Source organism: Aphelocoma coerulescens, chromosome 13 (genome assembly GCF_041296385.1).
Source record: "Aphelocoma coerulescens isolate FSJ_1873_10779 chromosome 13, UR_Acoe_1.0, whole genome shotgun sequence".
NCBI classification, from domain to species: Eukaryota; Metazoa; Chordata; class Aves; order Passeriformes; family Corvidae; genus Aphelocoma; species Aphelocoma coerulescens.
The window spans coordinates 7,025,631-7,045,883 of record NC_091027.1 but is presented as its reverse complement, the minus strand read 5'-3'; the positions used below and the strand labels follow the sequence as shown (position 1 = coordinate 7,045,883).

Below are 20,253 nucleotides of genomic sequence, written 5' to 3'. Positions count from 1 at the left end.
CTGCTGCGGGCCAGGGCTGGCCAGACGCTGCTTTGTTTGGTCCCCCATTCCCTGGATCGCTCCGCGTTTGTTGGCTGCCTGCTCCTGCCCGGAGAATCCTTTTCCTGCCTTTGAGATAGAGGATGCTCGAGCCATCTGTGTGTTTTATTTCCTTGTAGAAACTAACAAGCCAAGGATTGCTTCCTCTCCCTGACATTTCAGAGGGCAGCTCCGGCTCAGCGGGATGCGCAGGGAGGGGAGGGGGAGCCCAGCGCTTTCAGACAGGAACAGGACCTATTCTGTCCACAGGATTCACTCCCTAAGGGGCAGAAATCCTCAAACCTACCCAAATTCCTGTGGCAGCTCTACTCTGCCACCGCCGTGGCTCTGCAGGAGCCCTGGGCAAGCTGCCCTGCTTAGCATACATAACCACCCCTCTTCCAGTGGCCCCTATTAACTGCACGGCTAAACCCTTGCAAAACTCAATTAAAATTATCCTCCCTCATCTTAAGGACTGTCAGGTTGCTTCTCTTCCTGTTTTAATTTACTTCTTTCAAAATCTTGCCCTGCTCACATTCTCTGCCCCAACAGGATGTGATTAACATGGCATAGAAGGAGCAGAGGGATCAGATGGCTTTAGGGGACTGATAACAGAAATTAACACCGTTCATTACATCTCTAACTTGAAGGGATGCAAAGGATGGTCCACAGCTTGTGTGAAATGAGTGTTGGTCCAAGTCCACTACTCGGCATAAGGCATTACCAGCATGAATGGATGGCCAGGATGGGCCAGGGACATCCCCCCATGGGCCCTGGGATCTCTGGGCAAGTGTCTTGATACTGCCTCTCCCTCCAGCTCACCTATTTGGGATTGCTCAAGAGTTGCCTGATCATTGCAGGATTCAGAGGTTAATTCCACCCCATGACAATCCAGGTGTAACCCCAGGGGCTTTGCTGGGCTGAGGTACCTCTGGCAGCAGTGGGTACAAACCCATGGAACCCTGCGGACACATCTTTGGCCACTGAGGAGAAATGGCAGCCCATTAGTGATTAAAGGGAAATGATGGAATGAAATTACAATGCACTGCTTCTTACGCTGTACCTGATGGAGTTATAAGGCAGATGAGCAAGTATCTCTTCATGCAACTCAGCTAAATTGTGGATTTTTCCACTGTGGGATACCCACAGAGAGATTCCCAAAGAGAGATAAGCTCCCGGAAGACAAGTCACTAGTAGCTCTTACACACAGTGATCCAGGTGAGACATCCAGGTCCAGGAGTCTCTAAAACACCCACTGCCATAACAGAGTGGGTACATCCAGGATCCCTCTGTCCATGCCAGGGCATCGTCCCCTTTCCCAGAGCTCCAACTGCCCATGCTGAGGCTTGGCAAAGCCAAGACCAGTTCCAGCACCTGGGCAGAGGCTTCTACCCACAGCACCCGGACTTTGCTGTATGAAGACAGAGGAAGGGAAAAGCCTTGAGAAACAGCAGAGAGAGACCCTCAGATTCAGTATCATCGACTACAGCTCCATCATGAGCCATTTCCAGAAGCTCAGGTGAACTCCTGCCGAAGCAAACTGCAGGTGTGCCGTTGGGGGAAGATGGAGTTCAAGCTATGGGAGGCCCCAGCATCCAACTCTCACTGGGAGATGAGGAGGCAGAGGCAGCTGACTGGGAAGTCAGACAGAGCCCGAGGGTCGGCACTGAGCACGGAGAGAAAAGGGCAGCAATATTTGGAAAGAAAAAACCAAGTCACAGGTTTGCTTTTTCCTTGATGTGTGTGGGCTTAATTGCTGGCCTTTGAAGTTTAACTCTTCCCAAGACTGTTGGCTTATGGACAGATTGAGCAGGACACTGAAAAAAACCCTGTATGCCACTCAGGGCAGTTTTCCCCCATGTGAGCAAAGCCTGGGGTGCCCTGCCTGCCTCCTGCCCAGCCTGCTGTACCAGACTGACTGTGCTGGACTTTTTCAGGGGCCTGCAAGCCCTGCAGCTGGGCTGGGAGGCATGTACCAAGTGGAAAAGACCTGCTCCTCCATCTTCATGTCCCTGGAGTCTGCCTCCAGATGTTTGCTACTTAGCTGTGAACTGAAATCAGCTCAGAGCTCTCAAACCAAACAGCTGCCCTGGAGCTGGCAGTGCCTGTTCTCTGCAGCTCAACCCACCCTCAAGTTGATCTCCAGCTGTGGAGCGCAAGAGAAGCTGATTGATAAACAGGGTAAGTGGGGAAAAAATAGTTTTGCAATTAGATTATTATCTTGGCCTTGGAAAACCATCCCCATCTGCTCCAGGCTCCCTGGAAGTCTGTCATGCAGCTTCCATGTACCTCCATCCCTGCCTGAGCCACAGAGGGTAGGGCAGCAAAAACTGGGCTGCTTTGGCTTGGAAAAACATATACTGGTGCAACAAAGGAGGAATCCTTATTCCTTCTAATTAAAGGCAACAAGTAACAAAGAAAATTAATTTAGCCCAGAGTCAATGCAACATGAAAAAGCTACATTAGATGTAGATGGGTGCAGAAAGTAGGAAGCACAAGCAAAACGCAGGAGGAATTTAAACTTCCTGATTATCAAAGAGGGGGCTTCAAGCACTGAGTATAATCTAAAAATAATAATAATAAAGCAAAGGGAAGAGTGGTCAGGGTCATAGAGCTTCTGCCTGGGGAGCACGAGCCCTCCTCCCTGCGCAGCCTCTCCGTGCACACCTGCACGTGCACACACGAGTGTCGGCACGACCCCGGGCGGGGTGGGCACAAGGGGAGCCAGGAAGATCACAGGCACACACTCTTCAAAGGAGAATTAGTCATCAGAGGTAGCGGCAGAGGAAGGAAGGCTCAGGTACGAGGTCAGACACAAGCAGTGAGGGCTGACGGAGGAGTTCTGAGCGCTCGCTGCAGATCTAAGAGCCCTCTGCGCAAGCAGGACGGGAGGTGGGATCCCTGGGGTAAATGCACCTACAGCACGTAGGAGATAAGAAATTTCATCCCTCCACTGCACAGCTCAGCTTGGCTTTCTGCCATTTCTGAAAACAAACTCAGAGCCTTCCCTGATGTGGTTAATGAAATCTTACTCTGTTCTCTGCAGAAACCCCAGGAGGGACGGGCTCTAAAGAGAACAGCAAAGCTCTCCCCCCCCATGGGGCTTTGTTGGGCTGCACCTCAGCCCTGGGTCAGTGATCCCATCTGCTCCCTGCTGGGCAAAGAGACTTGAAGATGCAGAGATTCAGGGCATCAGAAGGAAATCTGGCCCTGTGGGCTGTCCAGGGCATTGATGGCAAGTTACAGATGCACAGGCTCTCAGTTTCTCTTGGCACAGAGCTGTGACCACAAGCCAGGACCTGCTGCAGCAGGAGATGATAATCATCATCTCTGAGAGCCAAAGTGTATTGGGGCATTCATGTCACTTGAGTTTAGCTGGCTGTTTAACATCTGCACAAATTTCTCTCTCCGCCACCACATAACACCCCTCGTGCAGCTATGAAGCTAATTTAATTCCCTTCCAAGAAAGGCTGAGTTGGAAATGTCACACTTTGTATAACATAGCACAATTCCTACAATGAAACACCCAGCCTAAATGGCAGTATCGGACTCTGGTGCTATTTGAAGGCCAATAAGCTAAACCTCCTTCTTTTGCTTTTTAAAAATAGCTTTACAACAGAGTGACCAAGTTCCATAAACACGCAGTTACTCTCTGTTAGTGCGCAGAGGCTGACTGTTGTTTTCCTGCTCCAAGGTGCTTCCCTTGCCACGCAGCGCAGTGGGAAGAGCACGCAAGCGGACGCAATGGGAAGGAAGCGTTTACACATGCTAATGACTTCCAGCCAAGGAGCACAAGCACCAACAGGGAAACCGTGCTGAAGAAACAACACGCCACTTCCTCGGCTCTCCCTGTTTGGTCACCACGAGGTTGGTACTTGATGCTCAGAGCGCTGGGGCAAGGTTGGGGATGGCCTCTCCAGCCCCATGGGAATTCAAGGTGTGGATGAAGGGAAGACAGTTGGCTTGGTTCACAAATGCAGGAGGAGCTGTTTGAGAGTGGGGGCATTTTGGCACCATACTGGACAAAGGGGTCAGGGACGGACACTGGCTTTTTCCCACTCCCAGAAATGTGGGTCTGGAGGGCAGAGTCCTTCCAAGTGCCATTCAGGTTCTTTTCATCATACATATCTCTCTTTATGCCAGAACAGGTTTCCTAAGTTCATGTGGGGTCCTGTTTATTTTTCTTTTTTTTTTTTTTTTTTTTAAATCACTATTGTATTAAGAAGTGTTTTTCTTTTGGCAAAGGTTACCATGGGGCCAACACTGTGCGGAGTCTCCTGCCTTCTATCACCACTAAAACCTCTGAGCCAGAGCTCAGCCCAGCCACGTCGCTTATCTTCAATGAAGGCAGGCTTGGATTTCCCCCTCCATATAAAAAATAGATCCAAGCACTCCCCCTCTCTCCCAGTGCATTCTTTCAAATGCCACCCAGACCTTGTTATTGCTGGGAGGCTGGAGAGCCAGGGATTAACTGCCTTAGGCTGCATCAAGCTTTATTTGTCTAAGAAGCCAAGGGTGAGGAACAGCCATAAATATTGTGACATGCTGAACATCGGGAGGGGCAACACTGGGCGAGGCAGGCACCTTGGCAGCAGGGATTGCATCTTGGACTGGACACAGTCCTGGTGTGACCCATGTCATTGGAAAGGTTCCTGCAACCCTACAACACAGGGGCTTTGAGGAACATCAAACTCCATCCTCAGATGGATGGACACCATGCTACACCCAGTGCAGCACTAACAGTGGTGCCTCTGTTAGTCCTCGTAGCACAGGAGTAAGCAAACATGGTGGGGAAAATCCCAGTTCAACACTGTCACCCAAGGGGAGACATCCTGGGCCCGAGCCTGCCTGTCCAGAATAGGGCTCCACGGGGTATGCTGCAGCTCCCCTTCTCTTGCACACTGGGATGTCATGGCACAGAGTGGAGATGAAAAGACCAGGATATGCCCTGATCCCATCTCAGCATCAGCAGTACTGCCAGAGCCAGCACTTACAGCCCAGGATCTGCCAAGTCTGACAGTTTGGCAACAGCCAGCAAACCCCGTGAGGAGGCATCGGGCCCAGATGCACACTCTGTTAACTAAACTGCTTTACAAGGCATTGCCAGGTAACTCCTTTCGGAGGCAAGGCGGTTTCCTCCCCCGTGCTTTATCCCAGCACAAGGACCATGCACTGCCTGCCCAGTGGTGAGCGATCTCCTTGGTGTGGATGTGTGCACCTCCCCTGGGAGCATCCCACTCTGCAGCTGGCTGCCACGCTCGGAGACACGCTGTTAAACCTCTGCCCTTTGCTTCCCAAGGGCCAGGGGCTGCAGTGTGGGGAAGGGACTGATGGCCACTCAGACCCAGTTAACGCCCCTCTGGGGACTCTGCTCTGGCTGGGATGATGCAGGGTGTGAGTGATGGATTTCTGTGGGCACTGGATGCCGTCACCTCTGCTGGGTGCGATTTTGCTCGCTGCCATCTCTCTGAGCTGGCAGTTTCCAAATCTGAGTATAAACCACCGTTCGTGCCCAACCTTCCTGCCTCAGTAAATGTCGAGATTTACTGGCATTCATGGAAACTACTGACTTGACCCGCACTTATGTCAGTATTTATTTTTTTAGGTGACATCCATCTCAGTGGACACCGGTACTTCAGAAGTGGAGAAAACAAGTCACAGATGGAGAGGTAAGCCTGGAGCTGAACCTCACTCTTGGCACACAAATATGTCTGCACGTGCTGCCCCCAATCAATTTTGGAAATTAGTGGAGGAATTTCCAGTCTCTGCTACACAGCCCTGTGCTTTTTTTGGGGAATAAATAAAGCCAGTAAACCTTTTACAGATTTCCCTGCTACATGGAGAGCCCAAGTGCCTCTGTAACTCAGAAGGATGATGGAGGACCCCAAAACCCTCCGTGGGTCTCCTGGGTCTCGTGAAGGTGCAGACAGACCTTCATAAACCTGTGGACCCACTGCCCAGCTCAGGGCACCTTGCTGTGCCCTGCAAGGTCTGCCAAGCCCCAATTTGCCCTGCCAGCAGCAGGAATGGAGAATGGATGGGGAAGGACCCAGAGAGGAAGGGGACAGTGACCCAGGGGGAGGCCTGGCTGCCAGGGGCACTGCTTGCTGGCTCCCACCAGATGCTCAGCAAAGCCACTGTGAGCTTGCAAATTCTTTATAAACTTCCCACGTGACACAATTACTCAGGGGCCAGATTCTGAAGCTCTTCCTTCTCTCTTTACTCAGACCAAGCTCCACTGAAGTCACTGAGACATTGGCCTAAATACAACTGAAGGAGTTCAGGATTTGGCCCAGTAATAAAAACTTCCTTCCTTTGTCTACTGCTCACTCCACATGATCCCACTACCTCCCAGCCTCCTCCTGGCCTCGTCTCCTGAGGCTGGGGCTGTCAGTTGTTTTGGTTGATGTTGCTCTTTAATTTTACCCTCAGCCAGATCATGCCAGTCCTCTCATGCAGCTGCAAGCTGCTGATGTGGAGGGAGCTGGGGAGGCCAGTGAGGAAAAGGGGGAAATTGTGGGGTTAAATACAACCTAGCAGAGGCACAGAGCCAGCCTTCAGCACATGGATGCATGCAGACGCCGTGCGGGCTGGGAGCTGGCTCAGCCATCACCTCCCCAGTTCCTTCAACGCCTCCTTGGGGACAGGTTGGAGCATCTCCAAAAAAGCCTTTCTTCCCCCCCTGCTGAGCACAGAGCAAATGCCTTGGGCTCTACACCAAACTTCTCTGTGAGGGAATGGGTGAGATGACTCCTGCCCAGGAAAGTACAGCAGGAAGTTAACTCATCTCACTGCAATGACACATGCTAGAAAGTGACACCATAAGAAACATGTATAGCTTTAAACCAATAACTTGCAATGTTAATTTTGCTGCTTTTTCTCTCTCAAAATAGCCAGGAGGATGCAAATCCCTATCATTCCCCATGGGTACCTCATCCTCAGCACGGCCATGTGAAACGTGCACTGGGGTTTGGAGCAGGAGCTCCTGCTTCCTTCCCATGTCCACCAGCCTTGCACACACCTGTGACACCGGCAGAGCAGTACAGGAACACACATGGACACATACAGAGACAACACAGATAGAGCAATTCCCTTTGCACCAGCCTCCCTGCCTGTGCTGCTTGATGACAGAAAGCAAACACAAACTCAGCTGAAGTCAGAAGCATCTGGTCCGGAGGTACCACCATGGTTTGATGGCCTAAACCTCAGTCCTGCAACTCATGGATGCTCATGTGGGTGACCTGGTCAGACACTGATGGCTCAGAGTCAACTGACACAACCCCTGTGAGTTCCTGCTGAGGTTTTACATCTTGCAGTGAGATTTTTAACATTCCTCAGCTAAGACTGAAACAGAGGCACACTTTGAAGTACCCCAGGGAACACGGAACTCTGAGCAGCAGAGGAATGGTGGTCTCAAGGTATAAGGCTGTGCCACAGCCTTTATACAGGCCTGTGGGAGCCCTGTGCCACCCAGCCTGGCTGAGCCAGTTCACTAAGTCCTGCATCCCAATCCAGAACACAGCAATGCCAACCTGGGCATTCCACAGACTGAGGGTACAGTGCCCTGTCCAGTGGCAAGGGCTGCTTTGCCTCGGGCTTGCTCTTGTATAAATACAATCTCGCTGTACATTCTGCCCTTTTAAAGTACATTAATTGCCATGGAAACAATGCTGTTACTGGTATGGCAGCAGCCTGGTGGCCCCCACAGATGCAAGACAAAAATCAATGGATACATTGACATACAAGCTGTGTTTCAGGACTTTTTGTAGTTTTGAGGCTGGTCACCATGGGCACATATGAGAGAATGGCTCAGGCACGAAGAATATGCCATGTTCCATGGAGAGAAATCTGGGTACAATAAAACATGGAGGAACATCTCCTTTGTTGTGTTTATCAGCTTGGGCAGCACCATCTTGTATGGGAGCTGCTCCCAGTACTGATGTGTGTGCTCAACTTGTGGCACTGGTCATCACTCCCAGCTCCTGCTGGAGCATCCCAGCCCTGGCTGCCCTTCATATCCTCATTGCCAGTGAGTACAAAGCCTCACCTGGTCTCAGACCTTGACAGTGTGGCTTTGCTCCATGCCTCCTCTCTGCCCATCCACAGCCCTTTCCACCAGCTCAGATGCCTCACCAAAAAGAAGGAAAAAAAGCCAATATTACAGATGTATAGACACATGTTGGGGTCCCTCACCCTGCCATGGGGCCCGGGGGGAGGGGCCCTGGGGGGGAGAGACACGGGGTTTCCCTGCCCCTGTCAGCCTCGTTCCCCATTGGTTGGTTTGTGTTCCCCGGGATGAGCAAAAGGTCCCGGGGTCCCGTGACCACGGAGTTCCTGAGCTGAGCCCCGGCCATGCGGCTGGAGAAATAAACATCTCTGAAACATCTATCAAGAATCTGTCCATAGATATTTCTTTTTCCACGGGACTCCTGGTTTGATATATGCGTGTTACAGTAATCCCCGCCGTAACAACTGGTGGAAGAATGCGGGCAAGACACCGATCCCTGAGGAAATTCGTGAGTTAAAAACAACTCTAGGCCTCTCTCTTCTCATCTTGGTTTGGATATTCTCTCTGGACTATGGAAGAATCGTGGGAAATGGGGCTCTCTGAGCCACAGAAAAAAATGTATCTAGAAGTAAAAGAAATCCTTGAACAACAAAACAAAAAAGTAATGCAACCGGGAGATGTAGAACACTTCTTTATGTGGCTTTTCAAAAGGTTCCCCTATATTTCCCGAGACTTACTTTTTGATATCGAACCTCCTGAATCTTGTGAGGGGTGTTTCTGGGACGAGATCTGGGATAAGGTATGGGATCAAAGCGAAGCTTTCCGTGCATATCTTGTAATCAGGGACGCTCTTGAAGAGCATTTGTATGGTCCCATTACCCCTAAAGCAGAAGATCATACTTCTCCCGTGGCCGAGACCGCGCAGCAGCCATCCCGGGAGCGCATGACTGCAGCCGTGCCAGCGGAAGTGCCTGCGCTGGATGTGCCCGGCCCCCTCGGGAGCGCGCGCCTTATCGCGGACCCCATCCCTGTCTCAGGGTCCCCGGCCACCCGACCGCGAGTGAGGGAGCGACACCGCAGGCGCCGCGGGTGTCGTGGGCCACGAGCAGCCAGGAACCGGGCATCGGCGTGGCAGGCCGCTCTGAGCGACTGGCTCGGAGAGCCCTGTGGAGGGAGAAGCGGCGGTTTCCACAGCGACACGAGAAGCCGCGCCGTGCAGCGCCGAGCCGAAACGGGGCCACTCTCAAAGCGGCGTGGAGTCTGCGGAGCGGAACCACTCACAGGCCACGGAGCCAGCGGCGATGGCAGCGCGGGGCCGCGCAGAGCCCAGAGACGCGCCGGAGCGGGGCCGTGCAGAGAGCGCAGAGCAGCCGCAACGCGGGGGCCCGGCCGAGACGTCAGAGTCAGCGAGGCAGCAGCCACGCGAGACCGGCACCCACGACGAACACGCAAGCAAGTGATAGGAGACGTTGTAGCCACGAAAATCACAGGAACTGTGAAATGGTACAATGTCAAAAACAACTATGGATTTATAACACGAGATGATACAGGGGAAGACTTATTCATCCATAGAACTGCCATTAAAAGGAATAACCCTAAAAATTACCTGCAAAGTGTAGGAGATGGAGAAGCTGTACAATTTGATATAGTGCAAGGAAAGAAGGGTTTACAAGCAGCGAATGTTACTGGGCCTGGGGGTATTCCTGTCAAAGGCAGCCGTTATGCACAAAATTATAAACAATATCCATCCCAACAATTTCCCTACCCGCAGCCTAATTTCCCCTTTTACCCTATACCCAATATGAACCCTTTCCTAAGTTTACCCTATCCCCAGTTTATTCCTAATCCGTTTTTCACCCCATGGCTTCCTTATACAGTTCCATTTCCTTACAATTCCTCTTCAATGCCGATAGGGGGATGAAAAGAGGGAAGAAAGAAATCAAGCCCTCTCCTGCCTCAGTTTCCCCACAAAGCATGCTCAGAAAGTTCTGTCTCCCTTCTATCAGCCCTAAGATGTTCCACAGAATCTGTTTGGACATTTTAAAGACTCAGGAGGGTGGCTTGTTTTGTTTTGAAACTGTCCCTGTTATGTTTATCCAGTTGTTTTCATTCTCATTTTATTAAAATAAAACGGGGGAGATGTTGGGGTCCCTCACCCTGCCATGGGGCCCGGGGGGAGGGGCCCTGGGGGGGAGAGACACGGGGTTTCCCTGCCCCTGTCAGCCTCGTTCCCCATTGGTTGGTTTGTGTTCCCTGGGATGAGCAAAAGGTCCCGGGGTCCCGTGACCACGGAGTTCCTGAGCTGAGCCCCGGCCATGCGGCTGGAGAAATAAACATCTCTGAAACATCTATCAAGAATCTGTCCATAGATATTTCTTTTTCCACGGGACTCCTGGTTTGATATATGCGTGTTACAGTAATCCCCGCCGTAACAGACACACACCATCACTTCTTGGTCTTGAGAGTTTTTTAAGTAGCACTGAGGGGCTTTGTACACGGAGCAGTGTAAAGGGAAAGGCTGTGAGTGCTCTACCCGCAGCCATCCCCGAGAACCTGGAGCAAAGGGCAGCCCTGGCTGTCCCCTCCCAGCCAGGGCAGCGCTGCCCTGTTCCCTGCCGTGCCGCCCATCATAAAGGGGTCCCTGAACTGTTATCAGCCAGTGACAGTTTCCGCCATCAGATTCCTCCTGTCCGTCAGGAAAGCTAAATAAGGAACATCGTTCAGGCGGCTGCAGGAAGAGGGGAAATGCAGGGACATCCGGCCCAGCTGCCAATTTTTCCTTTCCCATGAACCACCACTGACCTCCGCCAAGGGAGAACCTGGACACCCAGCCTGGCATCGGCACTGCTCCTCTTAGCTTAACCCTTCCCTGGGGGATGCCCTGGCCCCTGAGCCTGCTGGGCAGGTGGTCTTGCCATGCAGGGTGGTGTGGCCGTGGTGGGACGGTGCCTGGGCGCTGTGTCACTGTCACTGCAGACTAAGGAAGGCAGACTCGGTGCACTGGCTGGCATTTGCCCAGCCAAGTGGAGCCACAGCCAGGAGAAGGCTTAACCCCTCCAGACCTGCATGTGGGTGGGCAGCTACACCTCACACGGAGACGACGGGTCCCAAAAACATCAGTGAGCTGCTCCATCGCTTCCCTCTTTGCATGCACCTACACCAGGAGCAGAGTTGAGCTTATGCTTTCACAAATTCCTCTGAAAAAGGACTGGGGTTTTCCAGGCTCTGCCAGGAGTTGTAACCAGCCCTGGGCTTGCTGCTGCAGATAGGTAAAATTTCATCTCCTTTTTCTCTCTGCTCACTCCAGGGCTCTGCCCGTCAGTAACAGGCACCAGGACAGTCTGCAATCTACCTGTCCTTTTCTCATGGTCCTTCCTGTGTACAGCCCTGGGGTCCTGCTGCCTTTCACTGCATAGAACCCGAGCAGGGGAGCAGCAGCTGTCCGGTTATTATGTGCTCAGAAAATGGGAGACCACAGCACTTATGCTTTTCTTCCCCCATCATCCCTATTTGCCCAGTTAGAGTCTTTTCCTGACCCATTAAACCAATCCTCCCTCGTTAGCACATGACGTCCGCCCCACAGCACCTCCAGGTTTGGCCGCAAAGGCTGCATGAGGGATCCTCACCCTGGAAGGAGGGGATAGAAACACAGCAAGAAAAACAATTCACTCGTGGGAGAAGTTGTAAGGTGAAATACAAGTCACTGGCTGAAACCTGTTTCTGCTACCTCAGCAGGGAAACGACTCCAGGAGAGACTCCAAGACTCCCCACTTAATATCCTCAGCTTATAAAACTTAGTGGGAGTTTCAGCACCGGCTGCTGCAGGGCCGGGTTTTCACCCTCCTTCTGCTGAACTTGCACCTAGAGATGGAGCGATTTGCTCGACAAAAAGAGCAGTCACACTGGGCTCGAGGGCTCCTCGCCGACTTGACCACAGGCCACCTCCGCTTCCACCATTCTGCCTTAACAATGAGGCACCGCAGATGGGCAATAATGCTGCGCTGACAACATCAGAACTGTTCTGACCAAAGAGAAAAAGCCCCCCTGGGACCTGGCTAACCCCCTCTTTTAACAACGTGAAACAAGAAACAAAGGTCTGGGATAGCCAGGGGCAATAAAACCCCTGGAATTCATTTAACCAGTCACTAGATGCCAGTGCAGCTGCAGCACTATTTCTTTTCCTAATGAAGGACAAAAGATAATTCCAGCTCTGGCCCAGGGCAAGGCTCAGCTCTGGTCTCTCTGACAGACCCTGGCACACACCAGGAGGTCACGATCCCCCCACAGCACCCAGCAGGAGCGGGACGTGTACCTGGCTGCTGCCCCTCACCCAGCAGGAGATTTGCAGGAGCTGTAGGGGTAGCTGGGGCAAGTCAAGGCGAAACGTGGCACTGGGCACCTCTGCCTCACAGTCTAGGGTGGGAAAGGGGGCTTTCAGATTGAACTAACCACCCGTGGATTTTTTCCTTGCAAACGCATGTGTTTTTCCATACACAACTGCCCGTGGACCCCGGCAAACATCTCACACCCACAGCGCCCCGTGAAGGTGAGCTCCACTGCTGCTCGGCAGCGTGCAACAAGCCGCCAGCCTCCCGCCATGCTCCCAACACGGGAATCCACAAGGAACTGCCTTCTTCAGGCGAGCCGTGATTTTGCAGCCCTCAGTCACAACGCCCCGGCCCGTCTTTCCCAGCGGAAGAGCTCTGTGGCTTTAGTCATTCCTCACACGGAAACCACCAGCACTGCTGGCTCCCCACCTTCCACGGGCAGTGGAGCCTGCGGGGTCCGGCCATCCCAGGGCTTTCTGCTTCTCCCTGCACCTACAGGACCTCCCCATTGCCCCCAGCTTATTGCAGCTTCCCCCCCCCCCCCCCCCCCCCCACTGGTTTAAATACACAGCCCCCGCAACTGGGAGTGAGGAGTCCCCTGCCTTGCACCATTGTTTTGGGGCTGTTTCAGACCTGCAGGCTGAATACAAAGTCGCCTCTGCTGTGCCAGCTGGAGTGGCTGAGGTGGAGGTGGGTGAGATGGATGCTATTCCCAGAGCTCACCTTGCTCGCCGAAGCTGCTGAGAGCTGGACAGACCTGAGGACCCACCTAGAGCCCCCTCCTGCTCTGCAAGGCAACATCCTGAGTGTGGCGGATGACCCCTGTGCCATTGGAGAAACTGCTCCCTGGCCACGGTCCCCTCCTGCTGCCGTTCCCGTGGGATCCCGCTCTCCCCTTCTTTCTCCAGGAACTGCCTCGGGATGCCGGGAACAGCCTGTTCCCTCCTGGCTGGCTGGGAGCACCTGCCCTTCCCACGCCTGCCCCGGAAAACACCGCAACAACGCGGGGCCAAGAGAAACCCTGGGGACAGCGATCCTGAGTGGAGCAAGCCCGTGGGAGAGAGGCAGCAGAGTGGAATGGGACACACTGGAGGAAGCCCCGTCCACTCTGCCTGCACCGGCTGGGGACATTGTGCTGCTGGGGGAGTGTCCCTCTGACCAGACGTCAACTTGAGCTCAGCGACGCCCTGGTGGATGTTTGTGCAGGCAGTGAGCCGCGGGCTCGCGTGCCCAAGCCAAATCCCAGGGCGGTAGTTGCAGCCCACTCATCCGAAATCATCCTTAAGCAGACAGCAGGGCACAGGAGCTGTGCCTGTCCCCTCCCTGGCAGCCCCTAGGGACCACGGGCTGCGTGCCTCCAAACATCCACTCCCCTTGGAGGCCCTGGATCACCGCTGTGGGGCTGAGCCCGGTGGGGTTTGCTGTGCAGTCAGGGCTGTTGAATGAAAGGGTGTTGCTGAACCGGCCCATGTTTATTACTTGCAATAAAGCAACTGCTTCAAATCCCAGCTGCACAGGCAACTGTTGCTGCTGGCACGGTCAGCGCGGGGCTGTCCGAGCGCCCGGCCGGGAATTCTGAGTGATCCGAGAGGGGAGCAGGCAGCGGCAGCCAACTCAGTCGGCTCAGGTCCTACGCAAGCACGGGCTCTTACCTCACACAATGGGCATACGCCCTTGGAAGCGGCAAACCAGCGTCCCCAACGGGATTATTTGGCTGTGGGGTGCTCAGCACTGCTCTGTGCCCAGAGGACGGTGGCTCAGGGAGCACGTGGTCTCATCACCGTTCACAAAGGGTTACCCTGAGAGGCCAAGATAATCTGCCATGCTGGGGCTGAACCTCTGCCTGCTCCCCCCATCTCTCTGCCTGCACAGGGCAGCTTCCCCAGTTCCACTCCAGCCTGGAGCACCACAGAGCTGGAATGTGTAAGAGTTTTGTGCTCTTACACACAGCATCCTCCAATACTGGCCCATTTAAACAGGCACCCTGGTGCCAGAACAGACCTTTCATGATCCTGAGATGATTATTTCATCCTTCACAGGTAGAACAGTCTCACACACACATCCCTGCTTCCAAGGGGAGCAAATATTTGCACCCCATTGGGATTATGGTTAATGAGAAATTTGTGGGTCCTTTACGAGCTGACAAAGCGTCCTCATTGATAGAATGGAAGGAGAGGAAGCAAATGCCCCTGGTACCATCCCCCAGTTGAGCTCCACATCACCCTTCATCGCTGCACTAATCAGGCAGCACCGAGAGCTTCAAAGCTCTGCTCAGCCCTGCGCCGAGGAGGCCACACAGCTGTGCTGGCCAGAGCCTCCCAGGCACTGCTCCTGCACCTCCACGAGATGAAAGAACCCGGGAGCAGCTACACCGTGCTTTACAAATTGCTAACATGAGAGCTTTGAACAGTTGCAGCTCCTGCTGTGATGCCGCCAGCAGCAGGTTCCTTTCTGCCCAGCCTTCTTGAGCATCCCCTAAGCTCCGGCCACCCGTCGTGTACTTTGGCCCCACGACACCAGAGCCATCCGCAGCTTTTTGGGCAGAGCAGGTTGACAGTGACACTGCTGGTGATGCTGTTCATGCCACACCTGCAGCTCTCCCATGAGCTCACTTCAACGATAGCAGCAAATGCCACTGGTGAGAGCGAATCACTGAGCCAATGCTACAGAAAATTCTATTTATGCTCCCAAATTCATCTCCCCACATTGCAAGCTTCCACCATGACTAACTTTCAGTCTGATCTGGGCCATAAATGCTTTACTTGTGCAAGAAGAAGCTTCTCTGGGGGTGTCTTGTCCCCACTGCCCTGGCAGTGCCCACCCAGCTCTGCCCTGTCTCACGGGCTCTGCTTTGTAGAAGGGCATTGCAGCCCCATCTCTGCCATGGTTCTGCATGCTCTGCCCGACAGCCTTTTGCCGCAGAAGTACTGTGGGAAGGGAAAGCATTTCACTGGGATCTGCCTCGGGTGACTTCCGAGGCGGACCAGAGCTGGGAGAGGCAGGCTGGACAGCCTCGCATGGACCCCCTCCTCCTCGCGCCTTCCTCCCCGGCACACACAAATTAATGACTCTGTGCATGAAAAAATAAATAAACAGAGCCCGGACTGGCCTCCAGCCTGCCCTCCGGCCGGGCGCGTCTCCACGCAGGGACATCCCTCCCGAGAAGGTCCCGTGGGGTTTCTCCCCGCTCGCAGCGAGACATCCGCGGCACGAGAACGGCGTGGGCTCCCGCGGCCCCGGACGCTGCGGGGACCGCAGCAGGGTCCTCCCCTCCGTCCCGTCCTGTGGCTGCGGGCACGCTGTCACCGCCGTCGGGGACACCCGGGCGGGCACCGCGGCGCGCGTCCTGGTTGGGGATGGGTCGGGCAGCGCCGGTCGGAGACGAGGCACCCCAGGACGGACTGCGCCGGTCCCCGTCGTGGATTGGAGTGGCCGGGACCTGGAGCGCCGGTCCCCGCCCGAGATGGGGGAGCCCAGGACGGGCAGCGCCAGGGCACGGCACAGCCCCGTCCTAGGTGAGGGACGCCGCGGCGGGCAGTGCGGGTCCCTCCGGGGCCTGGGGGACACCGAGTCCCGTCCCGTCCCGCCTGAGCAGCCCCGTCCCCAGCGCGCCCGCAGGTGCGGAGCGGGCGGCAGAGCGGGCAGAGCAGCCCGCAGCCCCGGCAGCTCACCTGCCTCCGAGACAATGCCGAGCCAGAGCCAGAGTGGCAGCGTGCAAACTCTCCTCATCTCCGGGGCTGCCGGCAGGTCCGTGCGATGCGGAGCGGTGCGAGCGCCCCGCGCCCGAGCTCTGCTCCCGCCGCGCCCCAGCTGCGGCGACGCGCGGCGGCGGCGGGCGGGGAGCACCGGGGCCGCTTCCTTTTCCTCCGCCCGCCCGGGCCGCCCGCCGCCCTCCGCCGAGCCTCGGGGCGCCGGGCGGGCGGGGCGGGACGGGGAGGGGCGGGCGAGGAGGCAGAGGGGGCTGGGGGGAGCGCACCTGCGGCTCCGAGCACTGACGGGGAATCCGCGCTCCCTGCACCAGAGGGGGTGCGCGCATACCTTCGCACCTGGGTGTCTCCACCTGTGTGTGTGGGTCTGCGTCCCCTGCAGCTGGGAGCAAGTGTGTTCCCCACGCGTGTGCGTGGGTCTGCATCATCCCTGACCCATGGGCACGTGAGCACCCCCCACGCTTGCGTGTGTTTTCACACCTGTGTGCACCCCGTGCATCTCCCTGCACCTGTGTGAGAATGCCCGCACATCGCCTGTTTCTTGTCTGTGCCTGGGTGCACACCCCGGCCTCTCGGAGCAGAGGGAATGCACACAAATGCGCTCTCAACGACACTACACACGCACCTCACGTGGTGGAACACATCTCACACTTGCCTGCACACACCCCTTCATGCCTGTGCACCCCCTCAATTCCACACCTCGCACCTGTACGCACACACCTAAGCACACGGTCCGGCACACGCACCTTGAACCTCCCTCCTCCTGCGCTCCCTAGGGCACACAAAGACACACACGCACGTGAGTGTGCTCACACTTGCACCCTCATTCATTGGAGGTGCAGTACGGCCCCCCACTCATGCCATCCATGCGTGCACAGTGCCAGCAGCGTGGAAAAGCCACATTGTCCCCCAGCACCGCTCCGTGTGGCACCCACACGGCTCTCTGGCAGGTACACGCCAAACCCCCCCACACGCCCGTGGCGTTGGCAGACGAGCGGTGCCGCCCCACTGGTGCCAGCGGCGCTGCCCCCACAACGCTGCCACTGCCAGCGACCGCGGCTCTGGCTCGGAGCGAACTGGCTGCGAATGCCTCACAGACGGAGGCGATGGCAGAGCTTTGGGAGCGCGGTGGCACAGCCCTGGCCAGCTGCCTGCGCACCCAACCAGCGCTGAACGGATAAATAGCCCGGCCCCGCGCTGCGCCCCAGAGGATTATCAATTACGCTCACTTGTAGACAGTGAAGAAAGAGCCTCAATGAAAGCCATGTGCTCATGGCTTCAAAAAGGCAGCAAAACTTCTGGTGCACTCAGTCGCTCACGTTGCCAAACCCGCGGAAGGAATCACTCTGTCCCTCTCCTGGAACCCTCAGAGGGACTCTAAGTCACAGAATTTATTTCACCCGACTCCCCCCATCCTGATTAGTGAGTTTTAAACCCAAAGAGTGCCACCTCCATCACTCTTCAGCACACTCATATTGGATCACCTCCCTCCTTGATCTCAGCAAGCGGCCGTGTCCCTTCACCTCTCGGGAACGCTCGGCTGGGTGTCCAAGCCCCAAGTTTGAGGAGACACTTCCAAAACTTGCCATGATGAGGGAGAGCTGGAATGTCACAGAGGGGTGGCACTGCCCAGCACTAAGGAGTGAAGAGCTGAGGTTGTGGGATCAGTCCCCTCCCCAGTGACGGGGGCTCCGATCAGAGACGTCGCAGCCCCGCAGTGCACCCACGCTGGGGACAGCATCGGGGCCAGTGCCCCTGAGAGGTGAGCGGTGAGGGGTGGACAGTGACAGGGGAATGAATCACACGGCACCACTGAGCTGCTGGGGGAAGTGCACGGTCAGAGGGTGCCTGGAAAAGCTGAGTGCGAGAGGAGCAGAGGGTCTGATCCGGGCTGAGGGGACAGGCATCTTCCGGCACCCCAAAAGTCAAGGGATTTTGGCATCCTCCACCCATTGCAGTCCAAACGTGGCACGGTGCAGGCGGCGGTGGACAGGACCAGCCCGTCCATGCTGCCATCTAATGGCAGTAGTGGCAGGACACCGGGGAGGGCTCGCCCTGCCCCGGCGGGGAATTTTCCATCACAAACGCAGGGCGACTGTGGGACCGATGGGACCTTTCCATTGTTACCGCCCTGGGAAACAAAAGGATCTTATTTTAAAATCTTGTCCCCATTCCAGCACGTAGGGGGACCCGAGGAAGCAAAGGCTTCCCCAAAGCTCTGGATAACAGAGCTTTGCCGCCCGCTCCACACCTGCGGGCGTGCTGGGGACGGGGCTGCTCCGGCGGGACACAGATCACAGAAGGCTGCCAAGGCAGGGGCTGCTGGACACTGCCCAGCCCTAGCATAACTATGGGAAAGGGACACTGGGGTGGCTCTGGGAACAGCCAGGGACAAAGCAATGAGGTAACCCACAAGAAAAATACAGCCTGGTTCTGGGAGAAGATGGCGAGAGCCAGCGCTGGCAGGTGCAGAGTCTGGATGCTGAGGTGAGGGGTGCTTTAACCCCATGGTGCCCAGTCTCCCATCCCTATCCCCTCCTGCCTGAACCCAGGCCAGGCTCAGGTAGTCACTGCCTTCATGCCTATGGCTCCTACTCCATGGTGCTCTGGTTTGTCAGAGAAATGTGTTTTTTTCAGGCAGCATTTAGTGGCAGACTGCATTTCCTCACTGGGCTAATGCTGCACACACAGCAGCCCAGAACAGCATTTTCCCTGCACGTAGGAGCTGCTCTGCCTCTCCAGCCCTGCCCCACCAGCAAGGCCAGGCAAGGACATTATACCCCAAAATGTGGCTCTGCCTGGGAGCAGCATGCCATGGCCACCACACACAGCCCGGCAGGAGAAGGAAGGACGTGCTTCCTCAGGAGCATTTGAGACAAGTGGGTTTGGCTGCTCTCCAGCTCTGCCTTCGGCATGGGGAGGGTGTGGGAGGTGGCAGCGATGGCAGTGGCACACGCTGGCTGCCCGTGCTGTCACGCTGGCCCACGCAGCACACGGCAGTGGCACACAGCAGCGCTGGGCAGCGGGAGCTGGCGGACAACAGAGCCTGGCTGTGCTCACCTCTGCCAGGGCCTGGCGGATCCGCTTCCCCTCACACCTCGGGGACACTGCCTGCTGCTGCCCAGCCGTACCTGGCTGCAGTTTGGGGCAGGCTGAGGGAGCTGATGGGTTTCAGCTTTCCTCAGCGTAACTCCCTACTGTGATCAAACCAGCCTCACCTTTCCAGAGGCTCCCAGCCCTTGCAGGGGGAAACACGACCCAACTTGCAGCACCATTTCCAAGCCAACAGCTCTTTCTTCTCCGCTTTTATTTCAGCTGAGGCTGTGGGGCAGCAAGAGGAGGAGGTGAGAGCTGGGAGAGGAGGCCGAGTCCAGGTCATGGGCTCAGGACTCACCGGCTAAAGGCCAACAGGGGGCCAGGAGGGAGCATAAACCCCCAGCATCCCCTCCACATCTGAACAAGGCTGCACAGAGCAGAGGCTTCCCGACCCCTGGGAGCAGCCCCGGGCTGTGCCCAGTGCTCCTGCACAGATCACATCTACCTGAACCCTGCATGGGACATCCTCACCTCTGGCTTCTCCCGCCCTGGCACAGGCATTCAACACCCCCAGCCCTGGCACACTGCAGCAGTGGTGCACAGGAGGGGCAACGTTCCTTGTGGCACCATGGGGGGACAGGGCCCCTGTGCCATCCACGCTGGGCCGCCAGACGGCCAGTGAAGGCCTTGCTTTGCTAAGTGTCCCTGTGCCCAGCTGTGGGAGCTGGAAAGCCTCACACCTGTCCCTTCCCACACCACAGAAAGCTGAGCCCCTGCCAGAGGTATCTGGCTTCAGCCAGCACTGGGGACTACACAGCCTTGGGGAGCTCGAGCCTCTGCTTTGACCCTGGAATGACTTTGGGTGGGATAAACATGACATTTCCACCCACCTCAGGCACTACCATCCTCCCTCCCACCCACCCCTTCCACCAGCTGGGCTTGGACCCACCCCAGCACCTCTGCTGACTGGTGAGGCAGAGATGCTGCCAGCACCTCCTGGGCACAAACCACAGCAGCCAAACCCCCTTGACTGGCCCCCCCAGGGACCCCTGCCTGCCCTCCTGCAGGGGTAGTGCTGCCAGCAGGACCACAGGGGGGCTGACAGGAAAAGAGCCACATTCTTGCTGAATTTGGCAAGAAATAGGACTTGGCATTT

At 55.9% G+C, this 20,253-nt stretch overlaps 1 protein-coding gene across 3 annotated transcripts in view; it reads right to left on the bottom strand.

Moving 5' to 3' along the window:
• The window catches only part of FLT4 (fms related receptor tyrosine kinase 4), a 60,180-nt gene extending 43,963 nt beyond the window's left edge, over positions 1-16,217 (bottom strand). Inside the window, exon 1 of one of the 3 annotated variants that reach the window (XM_069028742.1) lies at positions 16,026-16,217. In XM_069028742.1, the coding sequence (XP_068884843.1) occupies positions 16,026-16,083 (58 nt within the window). In that variant the 5' untranslated portion in view covers positions 16,084-16,217. The remainder of the gene's footprint in view (positions 1-16,025) is intronic. The other 2 variants (XM_069028740.1, XM_069028741.1) reach the window with 2 other exon arrangements.
• Between the last annotated feature and the right edge of the window lie 4,036 nt (positions 16,218-20,253).